The sequence below is a fragment of the Hemitrygon akajei genome, chromosome 24, assembly GCF_048418815.1.
Source record: "Hemitrygon akajei chromosome 24, sHemAka1.3, whole genome shotgun sequence".
Taxonomy (NCBI): Eukaryota; Metazoa; Chordata; class Chondrichthyes; order Myliobatiformes; family Dasyatidae; genus Hemitrygon; species Hemitrygon akajei.
Genome location: NC_133147.1, coordinates 62,615,850 through 62,626,372, shown reverse-complemented (window position 1 = coordinate 62,626,372; position 10,523 = coordinate 62,615,850). Strand labels below are relative to the sequence as shown.

General features: G+C 55.6%; 1 protein-coding gene across 1 annotated transcript; it reads right to left on the bottom strand.

Moving 5' to 3' along the window:
• On the bottom strand, positions 1-8,709 carry LOC140716091 (metalloproteinase inhibitor 4-like). The gene is made up of 6 exons (XM_073028794.1): positions 8,390-8,709; positions 6,260-6,475; positions 5,160-5,242; positions 4,531-4,648; positions 3,013-3,137; positions 1-1,141 (listed from the first exon to the last, which is right to left on the bottom strand). Exons 2-6 carry the CDS (start codon positions 6,381-6,383, stop codon positions 944-946), a joined length of 648 nt encoding a protein of 215 aa, XP_072884895.1. The 5' UTR covers positions 6,384-6,475; positions 8,390-8,709; the 3' UTR covers positions 1-943.
• Positions 8,710-10,523: the final 1,814 nt, after the last annotated feature.

Genomic DNA, 10,523 nt, shown 5'->3' with positions numbered 1-10,523 from the left:
TTGTTTACATTATGCAAATTATTTTTTATTAATGACATAAATAACATTTAAATGCATTTTGTTCGTGGCAATCCTTCGGTTAAGCAGTCTTCTTTACAAAACACGAGTCTGGGATGAGAACTTGCAGTTTTCCTGTAAGTAAACCAGGGCGGAGACCGTCTCCCTCGAACAGGAGCCGCTTTGTTGAAGGGTTTTGCAAGAAGCCGGAGGTTGGGTGTCCTCTTTGATGTGGGGAGTTTTCAGTGAAAGAAATGTGTCAGTGCAGGATGGGGGGGGAGGGGAGAGAGAGAGAGAGTGTGAATGAGGTGGAGACGGCTGGGGAGAGTTGGTGTGTCTGTGTCTCAGAGAGAGAGAAAGAAAGGAGAGAGAGACAGGAGAGAAAAAGAGAGGGGTAAGAGAAAGGGGGTCAGAAGAGGGCGAGACAGAGAGAGACACACACAGAAGCAGAGAGACAGGAGAAGTAGAGAGAGAGAAGGAGTGAGTGAGGGAGAGTCAGAGATGAGACAGAGAGAGGCGGAGAGGGGGAGGGAGGCAGAATCTAGATGGCCCACTGGTGGAGCAAGAGGGAGCGATGGAGAGGGGGAAAGTTGGGCGAGGAAGATTAAAGAGAGAGGGAGGGCAGAGAGGGCTAGAAATTGCGGGGAGGGAGATCTGGCAGTGAGAGAGGGAGCCAGGCTGGTGGGCGGTGAAGAGAGGTGCAAGATCAAAAGTTTGCTGGCTACACGCTACAGGGGGCATATAGGCGAGAGGGGGCCCAGCAGTGAGGGGTTGACAGTCACTGTGCTCTTCCACCTGACCTGATCACCCCCGTGGTGGGGGAAGCTGAAGACAGGCACAGGCAAAGGGTTGTCGCCGGGGAACTGAGTGGGCCGGAGAGGGGTGGATGTTCTCCAAGCCAGAGAGGGTTACCCTGTAAGCCCCCGCCTGATCCGGCTGTCGGGTTTCAATGTCTTTTTGCCCGGGCGGAGCGTTTGCTGGAACGTGCCTTGAGCGCCTCCCAGTGGCAGAGGCCGGACTGACGCGGCTGGCAGGCAAACCGCTTTGCCTGGGTGCCTGCCCAGTCTCTGAAGAAGAGCCCATCCGTCCAGAGGCACTGGTCATCCGCAGTCAGGCTGCAGGGGAGGGCATGGCAGCTGATGATCTGTGCAAAGAGATGGAAAATCCCAGTTATAGCCAGAGTCATCCCGTGTGACGGGACAGTGTGGGGGGAGATTCACTCTGTGTCTGACCCCGGGAGTGTGTGATGGGACGGTGTGGAGGGAGATTCATTCTGTTTCTGACCCCGGGAGTGTGTGATGGGACGGTGTGGAGGGAGTTTCACTCTGTGTGACCCCGGGAGTGTGTGATGGGATGGTGTGGAGGGAGATTCACTCTGTTTCTGACCCCGGGAGTGTGTGATGGGACGATGTGGAGGGAGATTCACTCTGTTTCTGACCCTGAGAGTGAGTGGTGGGACGGTGTGGGGGGAGATTCACTCTGTGTCTGACCCCTGGAGTGTGTGATGGGACGGTGTGGGGGGGAGATTCACTCTGTTTCTGACCCCGGGAGTGTGTGATGGGACAGTGTGGGGGGAGATTCACTCTGTGTCTGACCCCGGGAGTGTGTGATGGGACGGTGTGGGGGGAGTTTCACTCTGTGTCTGACCCCGGGAGTGTGTGATGGGACGGTGTGGAGGGGGTTTCACTCTGTGTCTGACCCCGGAGAGTGTGACGGGACAGTGTGGAGGGAGCTTCACTCTGTGTCTGACCCCGGGTGTGTGTGATGGGACGGTGTGGAGGGAGTTTCACTCTGTGTCTGACCCCGGGAGTGTGTGATGGGACGGTGTGGAGGGAGCTTCACTCTGTGTCTGACCCCGGAGAGTGTGACGGGACGGTGTGGAGGGAGTTTCACTCTGTGTCTGACCCCGGGAGTGTGTGATGGAACGGTGTGGAGGGAGCTTCACACTGTCTGACCCCGGGAGTGTGTGATGGGACGGTGTGGAGGGAGCTTCACTCTGTGTCTGACCCCGGGAGTGTGTGATGGGACGGTGTGGAGGGAGTTTCACTCTGTGTCTGACCCCGGGAGTGTGTGATGGAACGGTGTGGAGGGAGCTTCACACTGTCTGACCCCGGGAGTGTGTGATGGGACGGTGTGGAGGGAGCTTCACTCTGTGTCTGACCCCGGGAGTGTGTGATGGGACGGTGTGGAGGGAGATTCACTCTGTGTCTGACCCCGGGAGTGTGTGATGGGACGGTGTGGAGGGAGCTTCACTCTGTGTCTGACCCCGGGAGTGTGTGATGGGACGGTGTGGGGGGAGTTTCACTCTGTGTCTGACCCCGGGAGTGTGTGATGGGACGGTGTGGGGGGAGTTTCACTCTGTGTCTGACCCCGGGAGTGAGTGATGGGACGGTGTGGAGGGAGTTTCACTCTGTGTCTGACCCCGGGAGTGTGTGATGGGACGGTGTGGAGGGAGCTTCACTCTGTGTCTGACCCCCGGAGTGTGTGATGGGACGGTGCGGAGGGAGCTTCACTCTGTGTCTGACCCCGGGAGTGTGTGATGGGACAGTGTGGAGGGAGATTCACTCTGTGTCTGACCCCGGGAGTGTGTGATGGGACAGTGTGGAGGGAGCTTCACTCTGTGTCTGACCCCGGGAGTGTGTGATGGGACGGTGTGGAGGGGGTTTCACTCTGTGTCTGACCCCGGGAGTGTGTGATGGGACGGTGTGGAGGGAGCTTCACTCTGTGTCTGACCTCGGGAGTGTGTGATGGGACGGTGTGGAGGGAGCTTCACTCTGTGTCTGACCCCGGGAGTGTGTGATGGGACGGTGTGGAGGGGGATTCACTCTGTGTCTGACCCCGGGAGTGTGTGATGGGACGGTGTGGAGGGAGCTTCACTCTGTGTCTGACCTCGGGAGTGTGTGATGGGACGGTGTGGAGGGGGTTTCACTCTGTGTCTGACCCCGTGAGTGAGTGATGGGACGGTGTGGAGGGAGATTAACTCTGCTTCTGAGCCCGATGATGTCTAATACAAACCGCGCATTCACAGCTGGCCTCGTACGTCCCGTTCAGTCCCATTTTCTGTGCTGCTGTGACTTCCGCCCACGGCTTGTTGAACCCGCAGAGGGTGACGTAGAGCCTCCCATCGCTGTCAATATTGCCTGTTGGGAAAAAGAGGAGTGGGATGCTGTTATTGCATACGCGTGAGGGTAGATTGCACACAGCTCCCCTCGCCAGTTCCCCTTCCTACCGAACACTCCCTCTGCCCCCTGGCAATCTCTTCATAGCTGCAGAGTTGACCTCCTGCCTGCAAGTTCCCCAGAAACACATTCGGAGTATATTTGGAGTACTAGAGGATTTCCATCTCCCCAGCCTAACAAAGGATGGAGATGCTCGGAAGCCAGCACAGAACACAGAAACCAGAGGACACGTGAGAGGGAAGGTGTTGTAGAACAGAGAGGCACAGGGGTACATGTATATGGTACCCTGAAAGGGGTGGTGAAGAAGGCATTTGGCACGCTGGCTTTCATCGGTCAGGGCACTGAGTGCAGGAGCTGGGACGTTACGTTGCATTTGGAGTACTGTGCTCAGTTCCAGTCGCCTAGCTACAGGAAAGATGCCATTGAACTGGAAAGAGTGCAGAGGAGATTTACCGAGGACGTTGTCGGGACTCGAGGGACAAGTTATGGAGAGAGTTCGGGCAGGTTGGGACTTTATTCCTTGGAGCGCTGGAGGCTGAGGGGGTGACCTTATAGAGCTGTGTAAAATCACGAGGAGCACCGACAGGGTGAGTGCACGCAGTCATTTTCCCCAGGGCTGGGGAATCAAGAACTAGAGGGCGCAGGTTTAAGGAGAGAGGGGAGAGATTTAAAGGGAAGAGGGTGGTCCGTATACGGAATGAGCTGCTAGAGGAGGTGGTTGAGGCAAGTACGTGAACAAAGTTTAAAAGACTCTTGGACAGGTATGTGGATCGGAAAGGGTTAGAGGGTTATGGGCCAAACACGGGCAACACACACACACTAATGGAGGGTGGATTAAACCCTCCTCACTGCCTTTCCTTCAGTGGAGGGAGGTGGGACCGTCCTCAAAACCCCTCCTGTAACGCAATCCTCCGTGCACCCTCCTCATTGTCCCCCCGACGGCACCGTGCTCCCCCGGAGAACAGCCCGAGGTTCGAGCTCCTTCCTCACCGCCCCTCCAGCAAAGTGGCGCTCCCTCCTCCTCGCCCCCCTCCAATGGCGCTGCACCTGAGGGCTGATGCCTCACCCGGAGGCCTCCCTCGCGCTCTTGACCGCACACTGCCCAGTGACAGATCGGCAGACAGGCGGAAGGATAGGCCTCCAAGACATAAAACTAATTTGGAGAAGAAGGCGGGAGCCCAAGAGATGCGAGTCGAACTTTGCGTTTAAGTGAGGCACGCACGTATCACGCATACGTCACGACACTACCGTGATTCACGCATTTTTACACAGAATTATTTAAACAAACAAGGCAGCTTAATCTACAATGTTAAATATTAAATAGACAACAGGCCCGAGGCTTCACGGTTCGTACCTGACAGAAGGTAATCCTCGTTCAGGTTTTCTGGCTGTATAACCAACCCACAGAGGTAGTCTGTGTAGGGAGAGTAGACATATTGAACTGGATTCATCTTCTCGAGCCCCTTGAACACCTGCAGGATGGGAGAGAATCCCCAAAATCCCATTAGAGGCAATGCGGCCTACTTCAGCCTGGACCCAGCCTGTGAGGGGCTCACTGGAACTCACTGGGAGCGGGTTCGTGGAAAAACCGACGGAAAGGGGTGTACGGGAGGGAGTTGGGTCATGGAGACTGGGAGGGAGAGGGTTACAGAGACGGGGAGGGCTGTAGCGGAGGGAGTGGGGTTACAGAGACGGAGAGGTGTAGAGGAGGGAGTTGGTTCACGGAGATGGGGAGGGAGAGGCATGTAAGCGAGGAAGGGAGTCACGGAGACGGGGAGGGAGAGGGTTACAGAGACGGAGGGGGCTGTAGGGGAGGGAGGGGTGTCACGGAGACAGGGAGGGGTGGAGTTTTGAAAGGGTTTGCAGAGACAAGGGGGTGGTTTAGAGGCCGAAGGGCTTCAGGGAAATCTCGAGGGTCGCGGGGGGGGGGGGCAATCGGTCCCTCCTTTCCCAGGCACAGAAAGAGTCCACTGCCAGGCTCACCTTCTGCTGTTGGAGTTCATATCGGATCCACTGAGAATTGTCCCCGCTAATCAGCTCCGAGGAGACCACCTTCCCCTTGACGACTGCCAACAAAACAGGCCGAGGGTTAGTCAGCTGGTGCACGGGATGCCTCAGAGGTCAAGGGGGCCCCATGCCTCTGAGGTTAATCACCCTTCCCTGAGACCCCAAATCTCCCCAGACCGTGGCCTAAGGCCACTCTGTCCTTCCCAGTTGTGTTGGCAATACTGTTGCCTCAGTTTCAGGGGAGAGGATATGAAAGGGGCGATAGAGAGTGTGAGGGGAGAGGACAGACGTGAGTGAAGGATGAGGCGAAGAATAAAAAAGAGAGGGAAGGAAAGACAGAAATGAGAGAGAAAGATTTGTTTTTAGTTTACAGCAAGCTGAGCCATTAATGCTTACTCTCCCTGTCTCTCACTTTGTCTATCCCTCTCTCTGTCTCCTTCACTATCTCTTACCTCTGTCTCCGTCTATCCCTCCCCTTCTGTGTGTGTCTCTCTCACTCTCTCTGTCTTCTAACTCTCTCACTCTCTATATATGTGTGTGTGTGTCTCTCTCTCTCCCCCTCCCCTTCTGTGTGTGTGTCTATCTCTCTCTCTGTCTTCTAACTCTCACTCTCTATATATGTGTGTGTGTGTGTCTCTCTCTCTCCCCCTCCCCTTCTGTGTGTGTGTCTATCTCTCTCTCTGTCTCCTGACTCTCTCTGTCTGTGTGTGTGTGTCTCCCTCCCTCTCTCTCTCTCTGGATGTTTCTAGCATTATCAGCTTTCTTCACTCCATCAGGAGCTGGAAATGCTGTGTTTCCCCCCTCCCCACAGAGGGCAGACACGGCTAGTCCATCCCTCATCACGTCTAACACAAACAGCTCGTGGTTTGACTCCCCGCCCTGCCGGAGAACCAGGGCCGCAATCAACCTTCCTTCAGGACCTGCCCTTCTCTCAGAGACCTGACATCATCCGAGGGTTTAAACCACTCCCCGGCATCTGCAGTCTGACATATTCCTGAGGCGGGGGGATCCCCACCCCTTCCCATTCACTCCCCCCACCCACACTCCCAGAGGGACCCCACCCCTCCAACACTCACCCACGTCGGAGTGGCAGACATGTTGCTGGGGGTGAGCGGGCCCACAGCTGCAGGCCTCGACCTGCGACCTCTCCCACAGGCTGCCCAGTACGGCGGCCAGTAGCACAAGCAGTCCTCGCCTCATCGCGCCCACTCTGTCGCTGGGTGCAGTCTGTCAGAGCAGGAGGGTTGGGTTCCACTGGGAGGGACGGAAGGAGACAGTAGGGACGAGGAAGTCTGGGGCAGAGAGAGAGAGAGAGAGACTGAGTGAGACGGACAGACACCGACGCTGACCCACACACGAACGCCAGTCGTGCTTTCCTCTGAAGACTGTGTCCTCTTGCCCAACCCAACCTTGCTCAATCTTTCTCGCGCTCACCCTTCCTGCCCCTCTAGTTCTATTGCACTTCCTCCATCCCTCCATGCCCTCACTCTTGCTCTGAATTTCACAGTCCTCTAACTCCAACCCCTCTCTCCCCACACTCGAGTGCTCTGTGCTTATCTTCCTCCTCTCCCTTCTTATTCTCTCTCCTTTCTCCCACTTTCCATTTCTCTCTGTCCCCACATCTCTCTCCTTATCTCTCCTCTCTCACTCCGTCTGCACCAATTCTCTGTCCCTCTCTCTCTGTCTGACTGCCTCGGGCTAAGCTGGTCACCTTCCAACCTCACCCTCAGCTCAGAGAGAGAGGGAGTCTGAGGAGGAGATGGAGAGTGAAAGAGGTTGTATTGGGAAGAGAAGGAGCACAGGCAGTGGGAATGAGAGTCACCCCTCTCTCCACACAATTCCGTCACCCCAAAAAAATCCCCTCAGCCCTCTGTCAGTCCCCAAACTAATCCCACTGTCCCACTCTCTACCCACAGCCCTGTGTCAGTCCCCAGACTAATCCCACTGTCCCACTCTCTCCCCACAGTCCTGTGTCAGTCCCCAAACTAATCCCACTGTCCCACTCTCTCCCCACAGTCCTGTGTCAGTCCCCAAACTAATCCCACTGTCCCACTCTCTCCCCACAGTCCTGTGTCAGTCCCCAAACTAATCCCACTGTCCCACTCTCTCCCCACAGTCCTGTGTCAGTCCCCAAACTAATCCCACTGTCCAACACTCTCCCCACAGCCCTGTGTCAGTCCCCAAACTAATCCCACTGTCCCACTCTCTCCCCACAGTCCTGTGTCAGTCCCCAAACTAATCCCACTATCCCACACTCTCCCCACAGCCCTGTGTCAGTCCCCGGACTAATCCCACTGTCCCACTCTCTCCCTACAGCCGTGTCAGTCCCCAAACTAATCCCACTGTCCCACTCTCTCCCCACAGCCCTGTGTCAGTCCCCAAACTAATCCCACTATCCCACACTCTCCCCACAGCCCTGTGTCAGTCCCCAAACTAATCCCACTGTCCCACTCTCTCCCTACAGCCGTCAGTCCCCAAACTAATCCCACTGTCCCACTCTCTCCCCACAGTCCTGTGTCAGTCCTCAAACTAATCCCACTATCCCACTCTCTCCCCACAGCCCTGTGTCAGTCCCCAAACTAATCCCACTGTCCCACTCTCTCCCCACAGTCCTGTGTCAGTCCCCAAACTAATCCCACTGTCCCACTCTCTCCCCACAGTCCTGTGTCAGTCCCCAAACTAATCCCACTGTCCCACTCTCTCCCCACAGTCCTGTGTCAGTCCCCAAACTAATCCCACTGTCCCACTCTCTCCCCACAGCCCTGTGTCAGTCCCCAAACTAATCCCACTGTCCCACTCTCTCCCCACAGCCCTGTGTCAGTCCTCAAACTAATCCCACTGTCCCACTCTCTCCCCACAGCCCTGTGTCAGTCCCCAAACTAATCCCACTGTCTCCCCACAGTCCTGTGTCAGTCCCCAAACTAATCCCACTGTCCCACTCTCTCCCCACAGCCCTGTGTCAGTCCCCAAACTAATCCCACTGTCCCACTCTCTCCCCACAGTCCTGTGTCAGTCCCCAAACTAATCCCACTGTCCCACTCTCTCCCCACAGTCCTGTGTCAGTCCCCAAACTAATCCCACTGTCCCACTCCCTCCCCACAGCCCCAAAAACAGAGATTCCATCTCCTAACTCAGCTGGCTGTGAGGCCTGCTTGTCTATAAGGCAGGCAGACACACACAATCAATACAAACACAGACACACTCACCGTCACTCAGTCAGTGCCAACTCCACAGAAAGACACTGTTGCACCCTTGCCGGAGCCGGAGTCTGTGACCCTCGCTGCCGTAACACTGGGCCTTATAAACCCCGCATCAACCGTGACCCCACCCCCGTCCCCACGTCTGGCAACGTCCTGCTTCCGAGTGCGGAGGTTGTTTTGATCGGCCTGTGGTTAGCCTTTGGAAACCATGGCTCTTCCCCTTTCTGTCCGAGTTCGGAGCTCCCCATCCGCCGGCCCCGGTTCCCTCCGCGGGACCGGGCACTGAGCAGCCGGGGTGGGGAGGATTTGCCGGGGGGAGGGGGTAGGAGATTTACAGACCGACATCTGCTTTCAATGCGCTTTGGCAGGGTTTCAGCAATCTTTCCTGCCCCGGGGTGGTTGTGAAACCGCGCCGACGTAACCCCTTCCTCCCTGGCCGTGCGCACCCCTCCCGCGTGTGAAACGCATCGCCAGGGAGTATTGTAAATGATCGAAAGTCAATTAGTTAGAAAACAGGGAGGCTGAGTCACACGCCGTGACCCCTGTGTGCTCACACTCGCCAACAGCTGTATCTGCGGGTGGGGTCTTGAGGCGAGGTGGAGATGATCTCTGCAAAAGGGGGTCCCTCCGCCAGCCTGAAGGTCACCTTTGGGCGAGGTGTGGCATCTGATTGCCCCACCCTCCCAACCCGGGCCAGGGTCAGGTGAGCAGGCGGTGCAGATCTCGAGTCCCGGTTAGGGCGATCACTGACGCCAGGCAGACCATCTCTGAAGTGTATTGATAATGGCTGGTGGGGTCACCCCGTCTGGTGAAGACACTGCCCAGAAGAAGGGCGACCCCTTCTGTGGAAGAATTTGCCCTGGACGATCATGGCCGTGGAAAGACCGTGATCGCCCACACCATACGACGCGGCACAAATAAAGTCAAGTCACTTTTTAATTGTCATTTTGACCATAACTGCTGGTACAGTACACAGTAAAAACGAGACAATGTTTTTCAGGACCATGGTGTTACATGACACAGTACAAAAACTAGACTGAACTATGTGAAAACAACACAGAAAACTACGCTAGACTACAGACCTACCCAGGACTGCATAAAGTGCACAGAACAGTGCAGGCATTACAATAAGTAATAAACAGGGCAATAGGCACAGTGGAGGGCAGTAAGTTGGTGTCAGTCCAGGCTCTGGGTATTGAGGAGTTGTTACATAGTCTGGTTGTGAGAGCCCGCATGCTCCGGTGCCTTTTCCCAGTGTCGATTGAGGGTTCATGTAAAGGTTATGATTAGAGTTGGTTGAATGCTGTTTTACCGTAGAAAGCATCGCGGCTCGGTACAGCAACGCGAGAAGCGGCACGGTACAGCAACGCGAGAAGCGGCACGGAATAGACTTAGTTAGATATGGCCCTTGTGGCTAAAGGGATCGGGGGTATGGAGAGAAAGCAGGTACGGGGTTCTGAGTTGGATGATCAGCCACGATCATACTGAATGGCGGTGCAGGCTCGAAGGGCCGAATGGCCTACTCCTGCACCTATTTTCTATGTTTCTATGAAACCAGCCTCCCCTCCGCGGACTCTGTCTACACTTCCCTCTGCCTCAGAATAGTCAAAGACCCCACCCACCCCAGATATTCTCCCCTCTCCCCCCTCTCCCAGCGGGCAGAAGATACAAAGGACTAAAGCACGTCCCACCAGGGTGAGGGACAGATTCCACCTCTCTGGTATCAGGAATGCACCTACGATGAGGCCTCTTGACCTCACAATCCTCCTCGTTATGATCTTACTTAATTCTCTACCTGCACTGCACTCTCTCTCTGACTGTTACACTTCATTCTGCGTTCGATAGAACCTGCAACGTGGAACAGCACGACGTTGTGCCGACCCAGTTAGATTAGTGGCCAACTGAACGAATCCCTTCTGCCGACACGGAAATGTCCCTATCCTCCCATTTCCCTCTCATTCTAAAAGTGTCTAGTGTCTCTGCCCCAATCACCACCTCAGGCATCCCACCACTCTCTGTTTAAAAAAAAACTTGCCCCTCATATCTCCTTCGAAATTCCCCCTCTCATCTTAATCGTCTGATATTGGACGTTTTAGCCCTTGGAAAAAGATATTGTCAGTCCACTCTACCTACGCCTGCC

Excerpts from the sequence above, each read along its gene's own strand:
- LOC140716091 (XM_073028794.1), bottom strand. The coding sequence starts at position 6,383 with ATGAGGCGAGGACTGCTTGTGCTACTGGCCGCCGTACTGGGCAGCCTG. Across the intron at positions 3,138-4,530 it reads CGAGGATTACCTTCTGTCAG|GCAATATTGACAGCGATGGG; the intron begins GTACGAACCGTG and ends TTTTCCCAACAG. Across the intron at positions 1,142-3,012 it reads AGGCCAGCTGTGAATGCGCG|ATCATCAGCTGCCATGCCCT; the intron begins GTTTGTATTAGA and ends CTCTTTGCACAG.